The 27150-nt window shown below is 48.6% G+C and overlaps 1 protein-coding gene across 3 annotated transcripts in view; it reads left to right on the top strand.

Annotated features, from left to right (window-relative positions):
* LOC147747314 (cytochrome P450 2J2-like) overlaps nt 1-27150 on the top strand; it is a 389228-nt gene that overhangs the window by 10183 nt on the left and 351895 nt on the right. For all 3 annotated transcript variants that reach the window (XM_086953076.1, XM_086953084.1, XM_086953068.1), the window contains exon 2: nt 22535-22697. In XM_086953076.1, the coding sequence (XP_086809202.1) occupies nt 22535-22697 (163 nt within the window). The remainder of the gene's footprint in view (nt 1-22534; nt 22698-27150) is intronic.

The raw sequence follows: 27150 nt of genomic DNA, 5'->3' as shown, positions 1-27150 counted from the left end.
CCTAGATTGAATGAGATACCACAATGTTGGTCTCAAGGTAAAGATTAGCGTTGGAAACCGGACGGGTGCCTGCATAAAAAACCACGTGCTTAGTACACATATCGTGGCGAAGAGATGCAAAAAATGGCACAAAGTATGGAGAAATTACCTACGAAAAGACCAGTGTATTCGTGGCGCTTTCATCTGTGGGACGATTGTGTTCTTTTCGTAGGTAATTTCTCCATACTTTGTGCCATTTTTTGCATCTCTTCGCCAACGCTAATCTTTACCTTGAGACCAACATTGTGGTATCTCATTCAATCTAGGTATGTTTGTGAAACATCTACATTATTTGATAATCATTGCATGTAACGGCCCTGCCTTAGCCATTACAACCTTATCTCTTTAGGCTTTCTGAAGTTAGATGATGACATATTTGTGATGTAAAATTTAATACTTGATTCCTAGACATGTCACCAGAAGACTCGGTTATTCTTGTTACTTGAATCAACTATGCAACTTGCATTTTCTCTGTTGTGATTTATTGCCTCAAAGTAAAGATAGGCTCTCAAAAGATCTGCATAACCAGTTCGAAAATACGAGCTCGTTAAGAATTAGGAACTTTGCTCAATGTATATGTTTCTCTGAAAATGTCACAATGCAGATATACATCGATTATTATTTTTTTGTATCATGTACTTAGTGTCTGTCCATTTCAAGTTAGTCATGTATTTTTGTAGTTTAAATTTGTCATATTGTAAGTGATGTCCAGTTTTCATAAGTCACGTTTTTCTGTAGTTAGGTTTGTCACATGGGTGTATGGAGTAATGGTTTTTAAATAGAATAGATTTGTAATTGTTAATATTTATGTTACAGATTACAGCACAGCTTACAGCAGTGTTTTAATGACAACAGTCCTGAAGATGGTCTCGATAATTGTGTTGTAGAGAGACCGAAACGTCGACCCACATCTTATCTCTACAGTGTTTGATTCACTTTGTGTTCTGAGATAGATGTTTTTTTCTAGGTTTTGCTGTATTATTGATTATTTGCTACCAGGCTATTCATATCAGCATCTCCTTACCTGCTTTTTTGATTTATTGCTGATTCAATGAACTCTTTGATAAAATTCTTTTTTGATACACCCTTGTGTTTTGTTGTTTATATGTTTATATGTTTTTATGTGTTTTACAAACTGATTGTGTGTATTTAACTATATGATTCATACATTAGGTTATTTAACTTTATCCTAAAAGTATATTGAACAACTGATCTCTCTCATGAATTATATCCCTTGAAGGCCTCTCTACCCTTTCACATAACCCTAAACTGGACACATATGTTCCTATCAGCCACTCCTATGGAAGGCCTCATCAATCCTGGAGGCAGAGTGCTTGGAAATATGTGAGATGGTGCTCTAGCATGAGCTGAGCCTGTCTGCAGCTGTCGGGAACCACTCCCTAAGCTCCGGGATATTGCCATACCATATACTCTTAAGTGCATTATAATCCTCGCGGTTAAATGCTATCTTTGGTTTGGCTTTATCAAAACATGTCGAGTAAGGTGTCATACAAATTGGAATACTATCCCCTCGACAGTTCTGTCGACGGGGATAGCATTCCACCCTTCTAGAGGGACACGACATGTGTGTAGCCTTAACCCCGGTTAAAGTTAACCAGAGCCTCAGCATCACAAAATGGATGCTGCCACCACAGACACGAGTCTGGCCTCCTGCTGCTGACCGAAACTCGGCAGATGGTGGCCTGGACAAAGGGTTTCCTGCATTGGGAGGTGCGAGCACCACCCCAGACAGGGTTTTCTGTATTGGGTAGGACAGGGCTGAAAAGAATCAGACATGCCCGGGGCACACAAGGTGTCCCCGTGCATAGGCCAGTCCAAACCGGTCCTGGGACTTTCCAGACCCAGGCCTGGCGAGGAGCTGGACAAAGGAAAGGGGGTGTAACCGCCCCCCTTCCTGGTTCCTCCCAGAGGAGGGACCTAGTAGGTGATCCACCCCTCAGATTGGGAATAAGAGTGGGAGCAGTGCCATTGCACAGCAGATCATCCTGAATCAACTTTACACGAAGAAGAAGACTGGACTTCGACATTCTGCTGCTCAGAAGACTGAAGAGAATCTCCCTTGTGGCCTAGGAGTGGCCACCCTGTGAACACAGGCACCAACCAGCAACTCGACGTCTGCTTTGCCGCCGCCTCCCGCCGGAGCCCGAGCCCAGTGCCCGACAAGACCCAGACTCCCAGACTCCCAGACCTCTCAGAGCCCGATCCACAGTCCCTGCAAAGAAGGGACCCGTGGAGGCACCGAGTAACGTGGGACCGGACATCTTGGAAGACACTCGAAAAGCTGACTGCGCAGCATCTGAGGCATCCTCGACGTTGTGCTTTGGGGACTGAGAACCCCCACCATCGAGCAGCCCTTGCACCGAATATCAGCCCCCCAGCATCTCCACGATCTGTGTGGGGCCCTTTTGCGTTGTGCCACTCGACGCGCTATCCCGGCCACTAGCCACGTGGTCAGCGGCCATCTTGGCGACAAAACCGACAAACTACACAGCGGGTCTGGTTGCTCCAGACTTGCCCAAGCTCCTGTGAAAAGGAGCACTCGCTCTGACCTTGCTGGTCCGAGTGTTAAGCATCTTTCGATTCCTGCGTGGCTTGCATTAGCCAAGGCCTGTTTGCTCCGATCAGGTCGGCGACACCGCCAGCAGCGAGAAGCCTGCGCGGGACAGCTCGTGACCGACTCCTGGACGTCCTCGACCCCCGGTGTCCACGTGGCTGCAGAGAGAAGCTACCCGACAACGCCTGTTTGCACCCGACATCGCCTGGTTCCAATCTGGTTCCACGGTAGTCACTGGCTAGTGACTTTGAACATTGTCCCCTCTGCTTTCAGGTCTTCACCACTTCAGATCCACCCTTGGATCCACCGGAACTCTTCACATCGAGCCGCCTGCAGCATCTTCAGCTCCAAGCACCATCGACCAGCGTGACGGAACCCGACACTACTTCGACCCTGTGCACCCGCTTCCTGTGGGTGAGGTAACTCGGCTCCGCCAGTGTTCCGACACTGGTACACATCTCAAGGGCCTGTGTCTTAAGTTTCAGCATTCTAGGTCACTCGGAAGGTTCCAAACTATCTAACTTTGTACTTTTTACGCACCATAGACTTTACATTGGAAAGTGCGTGCACTTTGAACACTGCACCCGAGTCCCGCGGGCCTTTCCTGACTTAGTCACTGCTAGTCTCGAATAGCTCCAGCGATTCCCAAGGCCCTAGGCCTGTTCCCTTTCTAATTGGTATCTCTTATACCACTTTCTTAGTATATGGTTTAGGTGGCCCCTAGGGCTCATCCATATTGTGCAACTTTTGTGTATTTTAAACTGTCTTGTGATTTAACGCTTGTGCTTCTGTGCTCATAAAGAGTCCAGGGAATTTTATAGTTAATAAATCAATATATATTTTCAATATATATCTGTGTGGTGTCCCTTTCATTTGGTATTCAAGGGGGTTGTGTATGGTAATACAGCTGGCTTCACATGCCTTTCAGAGTTTAGCCTAAGACTGCTTTGTCCACGTTACCACTAGGATAACTGGTCTACAAGGTTGAATTACAACCAATCATCATAAGGGTTGCTTGGCATGGTACAAAGTGATCACTAGAATTAGTGAGCATTATATACCAGGCCAACTTCTCACATTGGTGAGCAGCGGATTGGGATCTGAGCTTGCTGTTGTTTCACCATTACAATCTTTGAGATTATCATTTGAAAGATCATACAGGTACCTGCTAGGTACATATAAAACAAGACTAGTATACTTAAGTTCTACTGAACTTAGTTGTTGTAGAGCAAAGGGAGTAGCACACCCTAGCTACAACTACTATATAGGTTTAGTAGGTAAACACCAGTGTAGGTAGATTGCAACATATCCACCCACACTAGAGCAATGTCTGGAGCAGAGGGGTCCAGTGGACTTACTCCTGTTGAGAGTGACCCTCCAAGGGCACCATCCAAATTCGCTATTTTTTCCTTTAAGGAATTAAGACAGCTTTGTGTCTTAAGGGGTCTGAGGACAGGGCCTTCCCCTACCACAGACCACCTTAGAGAGATCTTGGATCAGTCTGAGACTCTAAAGGCCTCTAAGGCAGACCCCACAGGGGATGCTGAAGGAGGCCATCCTTCAGAGGATGACACTGTAGACACCCCTGCCCCTATCATCCTGGTAGATGAGGAAGCCCCCATCACTGGAGCTCCTCAGGTAGATGAGGAGGAAGAGGAAGAAGAGACAGAGGGGGGAAGCAGTGAGTCAGATGATGACAGAAATAGTCAGGTGCTGGTCAGTAGACTGAGCCAGGCTAACTTAAGCCTATTTGGGACTGAATCAGGTAACAACCCATTCAGACCCCCAGGTGGACTTAACCAGAAGCCTAGGAGGAGAAGGACTCACTCAGGTGACTCTAACAACTCCCATGCTTCTAGAGGTTCTCATGGCCACTCCAGAAGGGAGGTGGCTAGCCCTCAGAGAAGGGAACATGAGGCCAAAATGAGAGAGGCTGAGCTTAGGATCCAGAAGCGAGAATTAGAAGTTGCCCTGGCCCAAGAGACCCTTGCTAGAGCAAGACAGCCTAGAGAGAGTGGGGTAATAGAACCCACTGGTGGCAGCAATATCCACAAGGATAAAGACAGGTCTTTTGATAACAGAAACCTGAGTAAGATTGTGCCCCCCTACAAAGCTGGGGATGACATCCATAAATGGATAACTGCAATGGAGAGAGCCTGCAGAGTACAGCAGATACCTCAAGAGCAGTGGGCAGCAATCTTGTGGCTCTCCTTTGAAGGTAGAGGCCGAGACAGACTCCTCACAGTTAGTGATGGGGATTCTAGAAACTACCTGGTCCTGAAGAGTGCTCTGATTGATGGGTTAGGCTTAACCACTGAACAGTACAGGTTAATGTTCAGAGATACCCAGAAGACACAGACTCAGGACTGGTCTGAATTTGTTGAGTGTGCCACTAAGGCTCTGGAGGGATGGTTGCTGGGAAGCAATGTTACAGACTATGAAGGATTGTATAATTTGTTGATGAGAGAACAAATTTTAAATAATTGTCAGAACCAGCAGTTGCATCAACATTTGGTTGACTCAGATTTGACCTCTCCCCAAGAATTGGGAAAGAGGGCAGATAAATGGGTAAGAACTAGAGTTAAGCAAAAGAACCAGAACCAGAACCAGAACCAGGGTGGTGACCAGAAGAAAACAGACCAGAAGGGTGGGGAGCAGAAAGCTAAAGACCAGAAGTCTTCAACAGGGCCCCAAAATGATACAGAGGGTGGGTCCCAAACTTCCAAGAAGAAGAAGAAAGAAGGTCAGAAGAAACCCTGGTGTAAAACTTGTAAAAACACATCTCACTGGACAAGTGAGTGTAAAAAGGGTGGAGCCCCCAGCACTGCAGCCCCTAAGGCAACTGCACCCACTAAGGCAACTGCACCCACTAGTACAGTTAGCAGTGCTGGTCCACAAACCAAGGGGGTAGTGGGTATCACCTTGGGAACTGAAGGAGATTCTGACCTAGTCAGAACCCTTACACAGGCTGTTCTGATTTGTGAAGGGGACATAGATTTGACCCCTGATATAAGTCCCAGTAACCTGAGCAAATACAGACAGACGCCTTTGATTAACAACAAAGTGGCTCAAGCTTACAGGGACACATGTGCCAGTGTCACTATGGTGACACGTAACTTTGTGGACCCTGGACAATACATGCCAGGTGATAATTACCTGGTGACCAATGCCAGCAATGTCACTACTACACATAGTGTGGCACTTGTTAACTTTTCCTGGGGAGGGGTAACTGGCCTAAAAATAGTTGTGGTTAGTGCTGATCTCCCAGTTGAATGTTTGTTGGGCAATGACCTGGAGAACTCTCTATGGTCAGAAGTTGAGTACAGGACTCATGCAGAGATGTTAGGGATATCATCACATGTCCTTGCTGTGACCAGGTCACAGGCCAAAAAGTGCCTCTGAACCTCAGGTCTTGGATCCTGGAACAATGGACCAAGCACCTTCCAAGAAGAAGAACAGGAGGGTTAAGGCTATGCCTTCCCAACTGCCTGCAAATGAGGATCAAGCTTCACAGGAAGCTGGTCTTGAGACCCCTGAAGGAACTGTCTCTGAAGAACTTGAACCTGATCAGGTTGAGTTTCTGGGGACAGGGGGACCTTCTAGGGCAGACTTGGGGCAGGCTCAGTTAACCTGTCCTTCTCTTGAACCCCTCAGACAGCAGGCTGCTGCTGAGGCTGCTGGGAATGCTCAAGGTGCCCATAAAGTGTATTGGGATGAAGGACTCCTTTACACAGAGGGTAGAGACCCCAAGCCTGGTGCAACCAGGAGGTTGGTTGTACCTCTGCAATTTAGGGGGTTCCTTCTCACCTTAGCCCATGATATTCCTCTAGCAGGACACTTAGGCCAGAATAAGACCTGGGACAGGCTTGTCCCTCACTTTCACTGGCCCCACATGTCTGAAGACACCAAGGAGTTTTGTCGCTCCTGTGAAACCTGCCAAGCCAGTGGTAAAGCAGGTGGAACAACAAAGGCCCCCCTAATACCCCTACCTGTGGTGGGGGTTCCCTTTGAAAGAGTGGAGATTGATATTGTAGGTCCAATGGATCCCCCTACAGCATCTGGGCACAGATTCATACTGGTGGTAGTGGATCATACCACCAGGTACCCAGAGGCAATTCTACTTAGGACCACAACAGCTCCTGTTGTGGCCAGGGCCTTACTTGGAGTTTTCTCCAGAGTGGGGTTTCCTAAGGAGGTAATATCTGATAGAGGTGCCAACTTCATGTCAGGATATTTGACAGCTATGTGGAAGGAATGTGGTGTTAACTACAAGTTCACCACTCCTTATCATCCACAATGTAATGGGCTTGTTGAGAGATTTAACAAGACCCTAAAGGGCATGATTAAAGGATTACCTGAAAAGCTCAGGCGAAGATGGGACATCCTACTGCCCTGCCTTTTGTTTGCTTACAGAGAGGTCCCTCAAAAGGGGGTTGGCTTCAGCCCCTTTGAATTGTTGTTTGGGCACCCTGTAAGAGGACCCCTGTGTCTGATGAAGGAAGGTTGGGAGTTACCTCTCAAAAAGCCTAAGCAAGACATAGTGGACTATGTACTTGGTCTCCGCTTCAGGATGGCAGAGTACATGGAAAAGGCATCCAAAAACCTTGAGGCTAGCCAAGAATTACAGAAAGCTTGGCATGACCAAAAGGCTGTCCTTGTTGAGTTTCAGCCTGGACAGAAGGTATGGGTGTTGGAGCCAGTGGCCCCAGCAGCACTCCAAGACAAATGGTCTGGACCCTATACAATTCTGGAGAAGAAGGGAGAGGTTACCTACTTGGTGGACCTAGGAACTCCCAGGAGCCCCCACAGGGTGCTCCATGTCAACAGATTGAAGGCATATGTCAACAGGGAAGACATGGGCTTGCTCATGCCTACAGATGAGGGACAGGAGGAAGAGAGTGACCCTCTCCCAGACCTGTTCACTCAGAACCCTGAGGATGGCTCAGTTGATGGTGTGGCCTTAGGTGGCAGCCTCACTGAACATCAGCAACATGACTGCAGACAAGTTCTACAGGCATACAGGCATATGTTCTCATTGACACCCAGTCAGACTAACTGGTGTACCCATGTGGTGGACACTGGTGACAGTCTTCCTGTAAAGAGCAAGATTTACAGGCAACCTGACCACGTCAGGGACTGTATAAAGACTGAGGTGCAAAAGATGCTGGAATTAGGTGTTATTGAGCCTTCAGAGAGCCCCTGGGCTAGCCCAGTGGTTCTGGTCCCCAAACCTCACACCAAAGATGGCAAGAGAGAGATGAGGTTCTGTGTGGATTACAGTGGACTCAATGCTGTCACCAGGACAGATGCACACCCTATTCCAAGGGCAGATGAGCTCATTGACGAGTTGGCTTCTGCCAAATATTTGAGCACATTTGACTTGACAGCTGGCTACTGGCAAATCAGGTTAGCTGAGGAGTCTAAAGCCAAGACAGCATTTTCTACCCCTAGTGGGCATTATCAATTTGCGGTAATGCCCTTTGGTTTGAAAAATACACCTGCCACCTTCCAAAGGTTGGTGAATCAAGTCCTCACTGGGTTGGATGACTTTTGTGCAGCTTATCTGGATGATATTGCTGTCTTTAGCTCAACCTGGGAGGATCACCTGGTCCACCTTAAGGAAGTGCTTGAGGCTCTGCAAAAGGCAGGCCTCACTATCAAGGCAACAAAGTGCCAGATAGGGCAGAGCAAGGTTGTATACCTAGGCCACCTTGTAGGTGGAGGCCAAGTTCAACCACTTGAGAGTAAGATCCAGACCATCAAGGACTGGTCCCCTCCAACTACCCAGACTCAGGTCAGAGCTTTCTTGGGCCTGACTGGGTACTACAGGAAGTTTGTTAAGAACTATGGGTCCATTGTGACTCCTCTTAATGATCTGACATCTAAGAAGATGCCCAAAAAGGTTCAGTGGACAGAAAACTGTCAAAAGGCATTTGATGACCTGAAGAAGGCCATGTGCTCTGCACCTATCCTGAAGAGTCCTGACTACTCAAGAGAGTTCATTGTCCAAACAGATGCTTCTGAGTTGGGAGTGGGAGCAGTGCTTTCACAGCTTAATGTAGATGGCCAGGACCAGCCCATTGCTTTTATTAGCAGAAGGCTAACCCCCAGAGAGAAACGTTGGTCAGCTATTGAGAGGGAGGCCTTTGCTGTGGTGTGGGCCCTGAAGAAGTTGAGACCATACTTATTTGGCACTCACTTCAAGATTCAGACCGACCATAAGCCCTTCTTATGGCTTAATCAGATGAAGGGTGAAAACCCCAAACTACTCAGGTGGTCCATTACCCTACTGGGGATGGACTTTACAGTGGAGCACCGCCCAGGGACTGACCATGGCAACGCAGATGGTCTCTCCAGGTACTTCCACTTAGAACATGAAGACACAACTGGTCAAGGTTAGTCTAATGTCCCTGCGTTTGGGGGGGAGGGGTTATGTAGGAGAGTAGGGTCTGCTATCCTATGGTCACCCCATATTTTTGCTTTTTGCTTCACTGGTTTCTGACTTAATGTGGCTGTGGGCCTGCTAATCAGACCCACAGCCTGCTGTTCTCTCTCTAAATTACTGCCAATGCACTTTAGGTGCATTACGAATTGGAACTGGTTCACCTTATTTGCCCCTGTAACAGTGTACCCTAGGTACCCAGGGCATAGGTGTTTCCAAGGCCTACCAGGGGCTGCAGCATGTATTGTGCCACCCCTGGCCTGGCCTCCATATTTGACACAACTGGCTGATCACTCAGCTGGGGTAAGTTGGTGTAATCACCTCTTACTTAGGTACAGTATGTCTGTGCCTAACCCTAAACTGGACACATATGTTCCTATCAGCCACTCCTATGGAAGGCCTCATCAATCCTGGAGGCAGAGTGCTTGGAAATATGTGAGATGGTGCTCTAGCATGAGCGGAGCCTGTCTGCAGCTGTCGGGAACCACTCCCTAAGCTGTTCCGGGATATTGCCATACCATATACTCTTAAGTGCATTATAATCCTCGCGGTTAAATGCTATCTTTGGTTTGGCTTTATCAAAACATGCCGAGTAAGGTGTCATACGAATTGGAATACTATCCCCTCGACAGTTCTGTCGACGGGGATAGCATTCCACCCTTCTAGAGGGACACGACATGTGTGTAGCCTTAACCCCTGTTAAAGTTAACCAGAGCCTCAGCATCACAAAATGGATGCTGCCACCACAGACACGAGTCTGGCCTCTTGCTGCTGACCGAAACTCGGCAGATGGTGGCCTGGACAAAGGGTTTCCTGCCTTGGGAGGTGCGAGCACCACCCCAGACGGGGTTTTGTGTATTGGGTAGGACAGGGCTGAAAAGAATCAGACATGCCCGGGGCACACAAGGTGTCCCCGTGCATAGGCCAGTCCAAACCGGTCCTGGGACTTTCCAGACCCAGGCCTGGCGAGGAGCTGGACAAAGGAAAGGGGGTGTAACCGCCCCCCTTCCTGGTTCCTCCCAGAGGAGGGACCTCGTAGGTGATCCACCCCTCAGATTGGGAATAAGAGTGGGAGCAGTGCCATTGCACAGCAGATCATCCTGAATCAACTTTACACGAAGAAGAAGACTGGACTTCGACATTCTGCTGCACAGAAGACTGAAGAGAATCTCCCTTGTGGCCTAGGAGTGGCCACCCTGTGAACACAGGCACCAACCAGCAACTCGACGACTGCTTTGCCGCCGCCTCCCGCCGGAGCCCGAGCCCAGAGCCCGACAGGACCCAGACTCCCAGACCTCTCAGAGCCCGATCCACAGTCCCTGCAAAGAAGGGACCCGTGGAGGCACCGAGTAACGTGGGACCGGACATCTTGGAAGACACTCGAAAAGCTGACTGCGCAGCATCTGAGGCATCCTCGACGTTGTGCTTTGGGGACTGAGAACCCCCACCATCGAGCAGCCCTTGCACCGAAGATCAGCCCCCCAGCATCTCCACGATCTGCGTGGGGCCCTTTTGCATTGTGCCACTCGACACGCCATCCCGGCCACTAGCCACGTGGTCAGCGGCCATCTTGGCGACAAAACTGACAAACTACACAGCGGGTCTGGTTGCTCCAGACTTGCCCAAGCTCCTGTGAAAAGGAGCACTCGCTCTGACCTTGCTGGTCCGAGTGTTAAGCATCTTTCGATTTCTGCATGGCTTGCATTAGCCAAGGCCTGTTTGCTCCGATCAGGTCGCCGACACCGCCAACAGTGAGAAGCCTGCATGGGACAGCTCGTGACCGACTCCTGGACGTCCTCGACCCCCGGTGTCCACGTGGCTGCAGAGAGAAGCTACCTGACAACGCCTGTTTGCACCCGACATCGCCTGGTTCCAATCTGGTTCCACGGTAGTCACTGGCTAGTGACTTTGAACATTGTCCCCTCTGCTTTCAGGTCTTCACCACTTCAGATCCACCCTTGGATCCACCGGAACTCTTCACATCGAGCCGCCTGCAGCACCTTCAGCTCCAAGCACCATCGACCAGCGTGACGAAACCCGACACTACTTCGACCCTGTGCACCCGCTTCCTGTGGGTGAGGTAACTCAGCTCCGCCAGTGTTCCGACACTGGTACACATCTCAAGGGTCTGTGTCTTAAGTTTCAGCGTTCTAGGTCACTCGGAAGGTTCTGAACTATCTAACTTTGTACTTTTTACGCACCATAGACTTTACATTGGAAAGTGCGTGCACTTTGAACACTGCACCCGAGTCCCGCTGGCCTTTCCCGACTTAGTCACTGCTAGTCTCGAATAGCTCCAGCGATTCCCAAGGCCCTAGGCCTGTTCCCTTTCTAATTGGTATCTCTTATACCACTTTCTTAGTATATGGTTTAGGTGGCCCCTAGGGCTCATCCATATTGTGCAACTTTTGTGTATTTTAAACTGTCTTGTGATTTTAACGCTTGTGCTTCTGTGCTCATAAAGAGTCCAGAGGATTTTATAGTTAATAAATCAATATATATTTTCAATATATATCTGTGTGGTGTCCCTTTCATTTGGTATTCAAGGGGGTTGTGTATGGTAATACAGCTGGCTTCATATGCCTTTCAGAGTTTAGCCTAAGACTGCTTTGTCCACGTTACCACTAGGATAACTGGTCTACAAGGTTGAATTACAACCAATCATCATAAGGGTTGCTTGGCATGGTACAAAGTGATCACTAGAATTAGTGAGCATTATATACCAGGCCAACTTCTCACAACCGGGTATGTCCGAACAGCTCAAGGTGGTCGACTTTCTGGATTTGCTTCCACACGTCAGCTGGCAGACATAGCCCGAAAAACAAATCGATGTCCGCTAAGGTCATAATCGTCGATCCTAAGGCTGTACCTAGTTCTGTGTAAAAGGCAGTGGGGTTCTTTCGTAAATCGGGTAAAGATTTTCGGAAAGTCAGTATGTCTTGTCGATCCCATGGTTGGTAGACCCAGTTATACACTACTCTTCCCTTCGCATCTTGGTGATTGATATCATTGTGTGTTCCCTGTCCTCGTGGGGGGACCCAGTAGGGGGCGGCCTCTTTGATAGGCATCATTGTGTCAGTTTTTTCTGCTCGGGGTTCAGTCGTTACAGGAGTTGTAGTCTTAGTTTCTAGCCTCTGTTCAGTGAGGTGGCGGAAGACTTCAAGCGTACGCGTGAAGAGATCCGTCACATCGCACTCGCCTTCGTCTCCAATGTCGACTTTCCTATATAGTGCCGCTAGGCTCTCAGGACCCTTATCTTGGCATCGGTCTTCATAGACATTGAGGGTGTGATAACAAAATCGCACAACAAAATGTCGTCTGTGGCTATCGGCATATGAATTGTACATATTCGTTACATATTCCTCGCTCTCCTTCCGTTCCACCAGTGTTTTCACTATCTTATCGATCCCTGCTCGTTCATCTTTGCTCAACCGGCTCATTCTCGTGGACTCTTTCTTTCTAGTCTCAGGGTCATCTAATGTTACTGTTAGTGCTGTGTTCGGTACAAGGGGCTCGGCCGGCGCGGAGGCCGTGAGGACCGAGGTCCTGGTACTATTCTCACTTGTATTTGGGGGCTGCGAGTGCTGTACTAAAGGTTGGGAGGGAGCATATGGAGGGGGCATGTAGATAATTGGGGGACCTAATAGTAAATAATTGTTCGCTCGTTGTTTTGAAGGTAACTCAGGGTAGAGCGTAGAGGGTGTTCTAACGGGGCACTGGCCCTATGTTTCGGACTCTTGTTTCTGTTTAGCTTCTTCTCTCTCCTTTATCTCTTCCTCTAACTTTTTAGCGGCAAGGTGAGCTGCTTTTCGTAATTCTGTCTCTGCTTTTTCTTCCTCTCTCTTCTTCCGCTGTGCTGCTTCTTTGCGCCACATGCCTATACTATCAAGCATGGTAGGCGTTGCCTTATTGTTACGAAGAGCTGTTTCTAGTACTTCTATTTTATTGTCATCAAAGGATCCTATCAGTGGCCACTGACTCTCCTGATCCTTCTTTGTATATTTGTGCCATAGCTTACTATAAGCTACGGCGACTAATCCGTATTTAGTGAACATTTCCTTATTAGGGGTGCCTTCCAGTGGAGCTGGATGGTTCACCTCTAATAAGTGGTCCGGGCTGAACCAACTACCAATCAGTGGGGAGAAGATAGGCATGACAGATTACAAAGGGTGGACAAAGGTCCGCACTACCTATCCTTCACTACTTGCAAAGACTAGACAGAATATTTTTATTCTACGTTATTTGCAAACAGGGAATATCTCAAAAAGAACCAACTTCGAACAATCAATGTTCGGACTATCAATCAGTGGGAAGAAAAATAGGCACGACAGATTACAAAGGGTGGACAAAGGTCCGCGTTACCTACCCTTCACTATCTGCAAAGGGAGAGAGAATATTTCTATTCTTCCCCGATTCCAGGCAGAGAATGTCTCAAAAAGCAATCGATGGACAATACTAGTATTTTCAAACAATCAAACAATCATTTCGCAATTCGTCGTGTTACACGACCTAACCCGGACAGCATGGACAGTTTCTCGTCTTCTGCTTCCAGCACCCGATCGTCCTCCATTCTCTGTTATTGCCGCGGTACTCCTGATGGTTCCCAGTCAGGACCGTAGATCACTCGAGAGAGGTCTGTTCGGAACCGGTGAAGTTCGGATGATCGGCTGCCAGACAAGGGTCTATCGGGCAGGTGCACGTTCCCGATCGTTGCAGTCGTTCACTCTGTCGTCAGGACCTCTCCCGCTGGATCCATGTGTCGCTGATGGGCCCCACGCTTGCGACGCCAATTGTAAAAGGTAAGCAGCTTCAATAGGTAACCTTTAAGTGTTGCCCGGCGTTAGTCGCCTCTCATACCACTCGATAATTATCAAGCAAAGAGGCAGGCACTGGAGACTGGAAGGCAGGAAACAAGGTTTTATTCCGTCGGAGCAGAACACATCAGATCGGACAACAAGGTATCGTTTCGAGGTGCTCTAACAGCATCTGTGAGGCCTGGCCTCTTATACACAACTCTATGGCTTTATTGCATGAAACACATTCTTGTTAATACTTTGATGTACGGAAAGACATCCCCGGAATCCCCGCTTCAGGCCCGTTCCCACACATATCTACAGTAGAAGTCCCCACCCCAATCACAGTAGGTGATGGCTATCACGCAGCTGGACATTCCGCTGGTTCCTGGAATGTGTGCGACTGATCGGATCTCATGGGGTGGGGGGCTTTGATCAATCGTAGTTCTTTTGAAGAGGGGTGATTTCCTACAGTAGGGAGCAATAAACTGCATCCGCAGGGCTAGGTGATGTCCTGGGATCGGCTCGGACAATCGGGCACAGAGGAAGGGGGTTTATCAAAGGATGCGTGATCATGAAAGGAATGGAGGGAGGTGTCGGTTGGGCACGGGATGTGGTTCAGAGGCAAAGTCGCGCAGGAGGAGAGGTTTTATGGCCCGAGCATGAGAGAGCGGGGCGGTCAGCGCGCAAGGGTGGTGCTTGCGGTGCCAGAGAGACGCGCTGATGATCGGCAATGGGCAGAGAGGCCATGGTGCCTAAAATGGCTGCCGTGCGCTTTTACATGCGAGGTTGGGGAAGAGGCAAGATGGCGCAGATAATGTTCAGTTACAAACTAAATTTCAACACTCCCTGTCGTGCCACGATAATGGCACTAGGACCCAGGGGACCTGGGTGGGGACAGGGAACACCGGACACCACATCCGGTCAGGGGAGGGGATCAGAGGGCAGACTGGACCAGGACCTCGGGGCGAGAGGTCGCAGATAAGCATGGCTGTATTACCTATGACGAATGACAAATAAAGATACCTCTGACAATCATCTGGCGTCCTGCGTGTGTTCCTTGGGTCGGGAAACACAACATCTGGCGACGAAGGTGGGATCCGGTTGTCCGCGTGGAGAAATCGCGATTTTTAAACCCAGAGCCCACCCTGGAACAGAAGAAGAGGTGCAACATCATCCGGAGGCCAGCAGCGACGTGGGAGCCCACCCCGATCGCTACACAAAGAGCAACGAAGAAAAGCGACCTTCCCGGTAAGCGCACAAAGAAAAGCGTGAAAGCTGAAAGACTAAAAAAAAAAAGCAGCGCGAGCTCTCGCGAGAGTCTCGGCGGCTATATTGGGGGTCAGGCGCGAGAGCCAATAGGAACAGTGAATGAGAGTGGCGGCCATTTTGGAGTCAGGCATCGCGTTGATTGGACGCGAAGTCCCGCGAGAGCTCCAGCGGCCATTTTAAGAACAGGCGCAGGAACCAATCTGATCAAAGGAAACATCGGCGGCCATTTTAGGAGTCTGGCACAGCGCAAAGATCGGCGAAAGAGGGAAATAAAGGTGAAAAGTGAAAAAAAAAAAAGCACCGGCAAAGCAACGAAAAAGGAGGAAATAAAGCACATAAGATAAAGGGCACCACAGGAGAAAGATAAAAGGCAAGAATGCAACTAAAATAAAAAGAAACAAGATAAGACACCAAACAAAGAGGAAAAAGTCACAGAAATTGACAGAAACAGCACCAAGAGCACATGGTGTAGCACATGGGTACTCACAAACTTTCTCTCGGGGGCCAAATTTACAGTTTGGTTTGTGTCCGAGGGCCGCATCGGTGGGGGGGCAGGGTCAGTGGGGGAGGGGGAGGGGCTAGAGCAACAACATAAAACTGACCATGAGGTTGATCATAGGTCCCTGCAGCGGACGCCTTCGTCCACTGAGCCGTCCCGGCATACACACATCTCTCTCGGTCTCCCTCCCTCTCTCTAGCTCTCTCTCCCTCTCACCCTCCCTCTCTCCTGTCTTCCTCTGTCTCACTCCCTCTCTCTCACTCCCTCTCTCTCACTCCGTCCCTCTCTCTCACTCCCTCTCTCTCACTCCCTCTCCGTCCCCCTCCCTTTCCCTCCCTCTCACTCACTCTCTGTCTCACCCCCTTTCACTCCCTTTCCCTCCCTCTCCCTCCATTTCCCTTCCTTTCCCTCCCTTTCCCTCCCTCTCCGTCTCCTTCCCTTTCCCTCCCTCTCACTCCCTCCCTTTTCCTCCCTCTCGGTTTCCATCTCACTCCCTCTCCCTCCCTGTCCGTCTCACTCCCTCTCCATCTCACTCACTCCCTCTCCCTCCCACTCCCACTCATTCACTCTCACTCTCTCCCTCTCTCTCTCTCTCTCTCACTCGCTCACTCCCTCCCACTCCCTCCCATTCACTCCCTCCCTCTCACTCTCACTCACTCCCACTCACTCACTCACTCCCACTCACTCCCTCACTCCCACTCACTCACTCCCTCCCACTCACTCACTCCCTCCCTCTCACTCACTCCCTCCCTCTCACTCACTCCCTCCCTCTCACTCACTCCCTCCCTCTCACTCACTCCCTCCCTCTCACTCACTCCCTCTCACTCACTCCATCCCTCTCACTCACTTCATCCCTCTCACTCACTCCCGCTCACTCACTCCCTCTCACTCACTCAACTCATTTACTCACTCACTCCCACTAACTCCCTCTCCCTCTCCCTCACTCCCTCTCCCTCACTCACTCCCTCTCCCTCTCAACCCCTCTCTCTCTCCCTCTCACATTCTCCCTCTCACTCACTCACTCCCACTCACTCACTCCCACTCGCTCACTCCCACTCACTCACTCCCACTCACTCACTCCCACTCATTTACTCATTCTCTCTCACTCCCTCTCAGTCACTCACTCCCTCCCTCTGTCACTCACTCCCTCTCAGTCCCTCACTCCCTCTCACTCTCACTCACTCACTCACTCCCTCTCACTCCTTCCCTCCCTCCCTCTCACTCACTCACTCCCTCTCACTCTCTCTCTCCCTCTCCGTCCCCCTCCCCCTCCCTTTCCCTCCCATTCTCTCTGTCTCCCCACCCTGCCTGTGCGCCAGCCGGGGCGTACACACACACAGCCGCACCCGAGCACTTCACAGGTCATTAAAAGACCATTTGCATGTTAATGATGCCTTTGTATTTCACCTCTCCTTAGGCCCCTGCAGCTTTACTCTGGCCATTCCTAGGATCGCCCGGCCGGCAGCCCCCACAAAGCAGCAAGAGTCTCTCTTGCTGCTGCAGACACTTTAAAAAAAAAACTCGGGAAACACAGGTATGATGTCTCGGGGGTCCGCGGGCCGCCTGGGGAGGCTTGCCGGGCCGCCACTGGCCCGCGGGCCGTACTATGAGTACCCCTGGTGTAGCAGAAAAGACACAAACTAAAAACACATAAGTGCCAGAAAAGGCGCAAATACAAGAAAGAAGGAATAAAAAAGAGAAACAAAGAAAAGAGGCAAGATGGCAGACCCCAAACCAAATGCACAATATAGGAGGCCACTGCCATTCAGCTTAGCAGAACCACAAACAGGAATAAGATGGGAGAAATGGGTCAGACAGTTTGAGAGCTATGTAGAGGCAACAGATGTCACGGATGCAACGAAACGAGGACTATTTCTGAACTTGGTGGGAGATGAAGTGGAGGATCTGCTCGTGATGCTGCCGAAAGAAGAAATAGCCACCTACGACAAGTTAATAAAATGTCTAACGGACAAGTTTGATCCACAACAAAACATTGATTTCGAGAGATACAGCTTTATGATCGCCTTCCAAGAAGCTGAAGAGTCACTATATGACTTCGCGACAAGGCTGCGGAAGCTAGTGAGACACTGCAAATTCGACAAGTTCGACAATGAGCAGGTGATAAGGTTACGCATCATCGAGGGTTGTCGCGACATAGAATTCCGAGCCAGAGTATTTAAGGAACCAATATCGCTGGAGAATATCCTCGCACTTGGAAGGGCAGAAGCACGAGCAACTGCACATGCGAAAGTAATGGAACGGGGCAAAGTAAGGGGTGGAGGACAGATTCATCGGATGACGAACAACCACAGATCGGGAAATTGGAGACAAGACAGAGGTGACCTGACCACAAAGAAGCAACAAGAAGGAACGTGTTACAGATGCGGACTGCAATTCCCACACCGAGGACAATGCCCAGCATTTGGCCAGACCAGCAGAAAATGCAATGGGAGGAACCACTACGCCAGCGTGTGTCAAGGAGTACAATTTAGAAATGATCGAGGAAGATCAGAAAGAGCGCGAATGCCGACAAGCAGACACATCAGGCATGTAGAGACCAGGGCGAGGAGCTCATCAGCAGAATCCGGAGAGGACCACGAAGAAGAAAAAACGGAACGGCTGTACCTCATGACGGACGTCACCACAGAGTCAGATGGAGACGAGGAAAAAGGGGAGGAAACAATATGTCTAATAGACAAAAAGAAGATAAAGAAGACAGAGTCAGTAAAAGTAAAAGTGGGGCCACATGATACCAAATTCGTCCTAGATAGTGGCGCGACATGCAACATCATGTGCATCTCGGAGTACGAAAGAATGAAAGTGAAGCCAATCCTCACGCCATCCTGGGTACAAGTATTCACTTGGGGGGCAAAAAGACCGGTGATCAATATGGGGAAATTCAAAGAAGATCTAACATACAAAAATCAAAGACTGACAGAAGAAATACATGTGCTCAAAGGAGACATCCCTGCGCCATGCCTATTGAGCAATGTCACGGCTCAAGTGATGGGGCTGATAGAAATGACATACAACATGTCGGAAAAAAAATATCCTGAAAGAATTCCCCAGGCTACTACAAGGGTTAGGCAAGCTGAGAGGAAGACAGATAACACTGCACATCGACGAGACAGTAAGGCCAGTGGCACAACACCACAGAAGAGTGCCCATACACCTGCAGCCACAAGTGGAAGAAGAACTAGAGGCCCTACTCCGACAGAACATAATAGAGCCAGCAGAAAGACTGACACCGTGGGTGTCACCGATAGTAGCTGTCCCAAAGAAAGACAAATCGAAAATACCAATTTGTGTAGACATGAGGGTCCTAAATAGAGCCATTGATCGTGAACGACATCCGGGGCCACATTTGGACGACATGATTAGCTGTCTCACAGGAACAAGGTGTTTCTCAAAGCTGGACTTATGCAAAGGGTATCACCAACTGAAACTAGACCCACAGTTGCGGTATATCACGACATTCTCCACTCACTGAGGGCTGTTCAGATACAAGCGTTTGAGCTTTGGGATCTCATCAGCTGCAGAAATATTTAAAGAGACAATACGGCAAGTGATCAGACCAGTCAAAAACAGTTTGAACTATAGTGACGATATCCTTGTATTTGGCAAATCCAACGAGGAGCACGACACAGCTCTAAGAGAGGTGTGCTCACATCTGGAGGAAGCAGGCCTGACACTGAATGAAGAAAAGTGCGAGTTGGGGCGAACTGAGCTGGTATTTTTTTTCGGTCACATATTCTCAAAAAGAGGAATGCGCCCAGACCACAGAAAAGTGGAAACACTAGAAAAGGCGAAGAAGCCCACCGAAGTGGCGGAAGTGAGATCGTTTCTGGGGCTAGCAAGCTACTGTGCGAGATGCATCAAAGACTTCGCCACTGTAAGTGCCCCGCTACGAGACCTAACCAAACAAGGACAAAGCTTCCTGTGGACCTCAGAGTGTGACAAGGGTTTTGAAGAAATAAGGAGGGCAGTGACAGCAGTGGATCACCTGGCCTACTTTAGCCCAAAATTATGTACAGAGCTGACAGTGGACGCCAGCCCGGTCGGATTGGGAGCAATTTAGGCACAGCACCAGCCAGGGAGAGACTCCCCACAACACATAGTGGCGTATGGGAGCAAAATTCTGACGGAGGTTGAGAGGAGATACTCCCAACCGGAAAAAGAGAGTCTAGCGGTAGTGTGGGCCTGCGAACATTTCCACATGTTCATCTATGGGAAGCCTTTTACAATCATTATGGACCATCAGGCGTTGATCACAATCTACGGCAATCCCAACGCAAAGATACCGCCAAGAATAGAAAGATGGGGAATCAGGCTCATGGATTATGATTTTAAGATAATTCACAAGCCGGGAAAAGAGCAGAACCCTGCAGACTATGTGTCACGACACCCTCTGCCACAACATTCAAAAGTGACCACGATGGCGGAAGAATACCTAAATTTCGCACTGAAGCTCAGCACACCAGCGACTATAACACTGGATGAACTAGAGGAGGAGACAAAGCAAGACGACACTCTGCAAGAAGCAATGAGGATCACCAAGATGCAAAGGTGGAGGCATGTGAATGGCTACGCTAGTGGAGAAAGCAGAGTAGACAAGGACGAGCTACTAGCATTCAAGAGAATCCACGAGGAACTGTCAGAGTTTGACAATAGAATAATGATGAGAGGCACTAGGATAGTGATTCCCCGGACGCTGAGAAGAACAGTGGAACTGGCACACGAATCACACTGAGGAATGGTGGCCACAAAAAAAATGCTGCGGGAAAAGGTATGGTTCCTAGGACTAGACAGCATGGTGGAAGACATAGTGACAAGGTGCCACGTGTGTCAGGTAACGGGACTACCTTCAAAACCGGAACCTCTACAAATGTCCCCGCTACCAGCGACAGTGTGGATAGAGCTGGCAGCGGATTTCTACGGACCCCTAGAAACTGGAAGCTACTTGCTGGTCATAATCGACGAGTATTCAAGATTCCCCCTAGTATGACCGGTATCATCTACATCAGCAAATGCGACACTGCCGGTGCTAGACGATATCTTCGCAGCATGGGGCTCACCACAAACGCTCAAGACGGACAATGGTCCACCATTCTCAGGCGAAGAGTTCAAGAGGTTCATGGTGTACCTGGGAATAAATCACAGACCGATAACACCGTTGTGGCCACAAGCAAATGGGATGGCCGAACGGTTCATGGGGACCATCAAGAAGGCAGTGCAAAGAGCAAAATTGACCGAAATATCGATTGGACAAGCACTGTGTCAAGTACTTTGGGACTACCGAAACACACCCCACAGCTCCACGGGAAGGTGTCCTGCCGAGTTGGTACTAGGAAGGGTGAGCAGAACACGATTACCACAAATCAAAGAAGGAGAGAAAAGGGAACACAAAGACATCGCCACATGAGATAAAGAACAGAAAGCGAAGATGAAAGCATACGCAGATCGAAGAAGACATGCCACCAGCAACGACATAGAAGGAGACACCGTGCTGGTGAAACAGCGACAGGCAAGGAAGTCAGACAGCACCTTCTCAAAAGACCCGCTGACAGTGACGAAAGTAAGCGGGCACATGATCACAGCCTCAGCGGGCCAACACCATATCACGAGAAACAGCTCCTATTTCAAGGAACTAAAACCAAAAGAAGAAGACCTGCCGAAACAAGAACTGACAGGAGGTGCAGCACTGGATGAACAACCACAGGGCATCAAAGAACAACGACCAAAATGAGAATGTAGAAAGCCAAACAGACTGATCGAAGAGATCTGAGGAGACAGAGACACAGAAGCCGACGAGGCAAGAGATCAGAACATCTCTCTTTCTCTCTCTCTCTCTCTCTCTCTCCCTCTCTCTCCCTCTCTCTCCCTCTCTCTCCCTCTCTCTCCCTCTCTATCTATCTATCTATCTATCTATCTATCTATCTATCTATCTATCTATCTATCTATATCACTCTATCAGTATCTCGACGATTGGTAAGACAATGTTTTGTTCAACAAGGGGGGAGATGTTGTGCCACGATGATGGCACTAGGACTAAGGGGACCTGGGTGGGGACAGGGGACACCAGACTCCACATCCGGTCAGGGGAGGGGATCAGAGGGCAGACTGGACCAGGACCTCGGGGCGAGAGGTCGCAGATAAGCATGGCTGTATTACCTATGACGAATGACAAATAAAGATACCTCTGACAATCATCTGGCATCCTGCGTGTGTTCCTTGAGTCGGGGAACACGACACCCCCTGATGTATTGAAAAAATAGTTGGGTATAGGAGCTTTCAGTCGGGTAGGGTAAGGTGTTTGTCGGATTTCAACTGACATTTTTAAAAAATCATGGTTACAATACTGTTTTCTTTAGTAACCCCTCACAATCAGAAATCTTTCCCATTCCACTGGCCCTTAAACACCCATCAAGCGCTGATTCTCATATAATGATTAACATTATATTGTTGGAAAATCTGAAGGTCACGCCCCTCTCCCCCAGTCTTACTGGCCAAGCTACGCCGCTGCAAAATGTAATGAGCAGTCACACTTTCGACCTATCTGGTAAGCCATCCCTCATCGGGCAGTAAATCCTGTGTGATGCAGTTTCCAGCCAATAGACAGTGTTGTGGAGCTCCAAGCCTAGTGCACTCCCCAGCATGTCTGGCCACCATCCCGATGTCCGCCATCACATTTAACATTATTGTCAGTGCCACCAGGCCTATTTTAGGGAGTAAAAACCAATGCTAAACTGAGTTAGCTCAAGTGTGACTGTGTTAGTCATTTTATAAAACGGACTGGAACCCGAGGGGTATCCCATAGCATGCAAATGCCTACCCTTGACGTAAACAGGTCATTAATGGTGCAGAACCTTTATACTTTATCTTTACTCCATCATACTTACTGAAATATTTTTCAGCTTTCAGAAAAGTATGGAGATGTTTTCAGTGCAGACATGGGGAGTTTAAGATTTGTCATGGTGAGTGGATTACAGACTATCAAGGAAGCCTTTGTTCATCAAGGTGACATTTTTGCAGATCGACCACATATTCCTATCTTCTACGACGTATCAAAAGAATACGGTAAGTTTTATTTTATCTGGTTGATGATTAGTTGGTCATTTTTTAAATATTAAGATCTTTTAAAAAATACACTTTAATTTTAATCATCACCAAGAGTATCTGAAGCCTGAGTTTGAGTACAATGAACATTTTTGGTATGTTCTGCATATCTGTGAATTTCTAATATCCTTTAAATAAACTTATGGTATAAACATTCTATCTTATAAGCTACACATTGTGAACCAGTTAAAGTATTTTGAGACTAACTGCCATTTAGTCCAAGATTATCATTAAAACCCACAGCTGTTTCTGACTATATCTTCCTTTTTAGGTCGAGCCTGGGCAGCGCATGCACTACTCTGCAAGGCATGCTGTATTCAGATAGGGACTTGAAGCTCTGCCCATTCTCCCCCCATATTTTTCATTGACTTGTGTCATTGTCCACTGTAAACTGTCGCTGTTTATTCATCAATACTCTTAGTAGTTCCTCCTTAGTACCGCCTTGTCTCAATTTGTAACCTCCCATGGCGACACCCCCTGTTATGGGTGTTGTTACTCGGTAGGCGTTACTTACAGCCTCCGAGCCCTATTTTCTCAAATACCTTTGTCCTGCCTGCTGTTGCAGGCAGAACACGCTCTCTCCTAACACTTTTTAAAATAATTTGTAGGTTGCATTTGCAATTCAATAGGTCTCGCATTTGCGAGGGTTTAAGCTATTGGCATTGTAAATTACAATGCCTTTCATTTATCTATTTTAAAACCAACACATAAATAAAAGGCATTGTCATTTACAATGCCAATAGCTCAATCTATCGTAAATGCGAGACCTATTGATAGCAAATGCTTGTTTATTAAAGTGTTTACTTTCATACTTCTATTTACATTTTAGCTTGATATTTAATTGTTCATTATACTCTCATTGAATGTCACAAACCAGTTTGTTGTATCATTCTATTTAGAGTAGACTTCTTCAAACTGTGGGTCGCGCCTTGGATGTGTTCCGGGAAAGGAGGCGCTGGGCGCAAATGAGTCTGCAATTACTTGCAAATTAAGGTAGTCCAGATGCGCGAGAGACACGTTTCCAGGCTGTCTTCGTTTACATGCAGCAGTTAAAGTGTATAAAAAAGTGTGAGAATGAGCTTCAAGTGATGCCTACTGTTTAAACATATACTGCCTCCAAAGCAGTCCCTATTTTTGGTGATAAACAATTTGCACACATTTACATTCCTTTCAGGTAACAAGCACCCTAGTGAGAATACATGTTTCTGCTTTAGTTCTCTATCCCTCTCTCTTTGCTTAAGTGCACAAGAGCTCCTCCCACTAGTCTCAGTGTGTGGCTACTAGACTGCACTTATGGCAGTCGGTAATATAAAAAAAGGATGTGGGTAGCACTTTCCTTGCTAGCATTAAAGGTCAGGTCCCAATTGCTGTGCACAGAAAAGGGTCCAAGCAACACAGAAGGAGGGGGGTAGATGTGTTTCTTTGTTGTTGTTTGTTTTTGTGCACAATACAGCAGAAAGCCTATGTTGGGCATCTGGCCTAGATGTGATAGTCCCGTTGAGTGGGCAGAGTTAGCCTGCTTTGCAGCGCTGTAGGTATCATTGGTGCTGCATCTGCGGGACGCCTCTTTGCTGAGGCAGCTGTTGCACCATATAAGTTGGGTTAACCTAACGTAACATAACATTGCATAACAAACGTTGCTTTGTTCCTCAGAGCAAAGGCCCTGGGGAGAATGAAGCAGAGGAACAACATGATTTGGGCAAAGAGAGATGGAAGGGAGATGAATGGTGTGAGATGTAAGGGAGAGGGATGGTTTTAGATGGGAGCCCATATTATTAAAGGGTTGAGGCGACAGCTGGCTTCGCAAGGCAGTAGTTATCATTGGCGAAGTTGGTGCAGGGCCAAGGGGCCCACTGCATCATAATTACAAATGTTTTACTAAAAGAAGTGGGCATGGGGGCTCATTTCCTCTGATAGCATTAGGGCATATGGTACCTTTGTCGTGAAAAGGGGGTCAACATTTGGTATCTAATTTTTGTTCTTCAGAAAGAGACCGCTTGTGTCAAGATTGAAGCGATGGTCAGGCGTTATGGGGAAGTAGTGAAAGAAGCCTGCTTATTAGGGATACAGCCATCATTAGTGCAGCGGCCGACTTACATTATTGCCCACAGCACTCCAAATATGGGGATTAGTGTTTTTAGTTACTTCTGTTTTTGTTGGATGCGAGTCGCGTAGTACGATCCGTATTCCGTGAATCCGTACGTATTGCAAGGCTGGAACCGTACGACTCGTACACATGCCGTACGACTCATACACATGCCGTGCTACCCTTCCCCCCCTCCTACGTGGCCTTACGCGCTGATCGTCCGGCGGGTAGGGTTGGCGGCGGAGTGGCGATAATCGCTCGGTCGGAACTAAATTTTCAAACCATCCCCTCTCCCCCCATTCCTTCCACTGAATTCCTTACAGTTCGCTCCCTCGCCTTCTCCCCCCCCCCCATCACCTGTCTTCTAATGTACCGTCCTCCCTAGTCTTCGCCTCTATTCCTGCCGGCTTTTCAAGACCTACTGGCCAACCTGGTGGTTAACTATGCATCGGTCTTGGTACTAGGGGATTTCAATTACTGGCCATCGGACCCTTCTGAGTGCACAGCCTCGAAAGAATTCACTGAGTCTCTCACATCTTTAAATTTTATGTCGCACATCTCTGTCCCCACTCACTCTCATGGTCACATACTTGACCAGGTCTGGTCCCTTAATCTTCCCGTCTCCCCGGTGACGGTTTCCCCCTGTCCCTGGTCTGATCATGCCCTTATTTCCTTCTCCGGGAGAAAATTACAAAAAACAATTTGATGGACAGAATGTAGATCAATGTCTTACATTCACCCCAGTACAAGGATCTGGGCCTAAATCCATCGTTTTTTGCACTCCACACCACCCTGGGTCAGATAATGGCTTTATGCAAATCAGCTCTGACCCTGTGCCCCATGGGAACAGTCCAGTCCGAACTACAACAGCCATATCTTTCCCAGACCGGAATCAAGCATCCGAGGACCGGACCGGTTTCGAGGTAACACCTCTCATCAGCCCGGCTAGCTAGACTCCAGTGGTGTGGAGGCTCTGGGACCCACGTCTGAGCTACCCCAGTACACTCAGGGAGAAAATTACAAAAAACAATTTGATGGACAGAATGTAGATCAATGTCTTACATTCACCCCAGTACAAGGATCTGGGCCTAAATCCATCGTTTTTTGCACTCCACACCACCCTGGGTCAGATAATGGCTTTATGCAAATCCGCTCTGACCCTGTGCCCCATGGGAACAGTCCAGTCCGAACTACAACAGCCATATCTTTCCCAGACCGGAATCAAGCATCCGAGGACCGGACCGGTTTCGAGGTAACACCTCTCATCAGCCCGGCTAGCTTGACTCCAGTGGTGTGGAGGCTCTGGGACCCACGTCTGAGCTACCCCAGTACACTCAGGGAGAAAATTACAAAAAACAATTATTTCCTTCTCCATCTCTCTCAACCCGGTTTCCAAAGTCCCCCACGCCAAAAACACCTGGGCGCGGAACTGGAACAGAGTTGACTTCCCTACCCTGACGTCTCACCTTCGGAATTCTACCCCGTCCCTTTCTGGTCTTCCGTCCGACTCTAAAGCCAATGCTATTAATACCTGGTTGGCTAGAGGGTGTGACTCAGTGGCTCCCCTGCGTCGCATCTCCGTGCGGCGACCCAAGGAGTCTAATAGGTGGTTTAATGACCACCTAAAAGAACTTAAACTGTCCGTTCGACAGGCAGAAAGGCACTGGAGGAAAAATTATTGTCCTTTACTTAAAACCCTCTATCTGACATCACTCGCCGACTACAAGACCGCAATCCTTGTCGCCAAAACCTCTTATTTTTCAACAAAAATAATCTCTGCTGAAAACAAGCCTAGGGAGATATTCAGCATAGTGCAGGACCTGGCTTACTCCGATAGGGCTTCACCTCAAATCCCCCCATCCCAGCCTCTTTGCAACCAACTAAACACTTACTTTCTTGACAAGATCGCTACCATTAAGGCCAACATCCCCCCCCCCTCGCCTGCCTTTGTTGACCCTTCTCCTCCTACTATTCAAAACCTTCTCACCTCCATCCCCCCCCTAACTGAAGAAGTATTACTGGGGATACTTCCCAAAGTAAAATCAGGTTCCCCGGCAGACATCTGTCCGGCGCGAATCCTTCAACAAATCTACTCCTCCTGTCCTAAACCCCCCATTACCTTCCTTAACAGCTCCCTAGCGCAGGGAGTAGTGACCCCTACGCTCAAATCAGCCACCATTGTGCCCATTCTAAAGAAGCCTGGCGCTGACCCATCCATCTCAGCCAACTACCGCCCCATTTCCCTGCTGCCCTACCTGGGCAAGGTGCTGGAGCGCTATGTCACCGCGGTATTCAGCACCCACGTAGAGGCCAATGGGGGACTGGCTT

The sequence above is a fragment of the Lissotriton vulgaris genome, chromosome 1_1, assembly GCF_964263255.1.
Source record: "Lissotriton vulgaris chromosome 1_1, aLisVul1.2, whole genome shotgun sequence".
Lineage (NCBI taxonomy): Eukaryota > Metazoa > Chordata > Amphibia > Caudata > Salamandridae > Lissotriton > Lissotriton vulgaris.
This window is presented reverse-complemented; position numbering and strand designations above follow the sequence as displayed.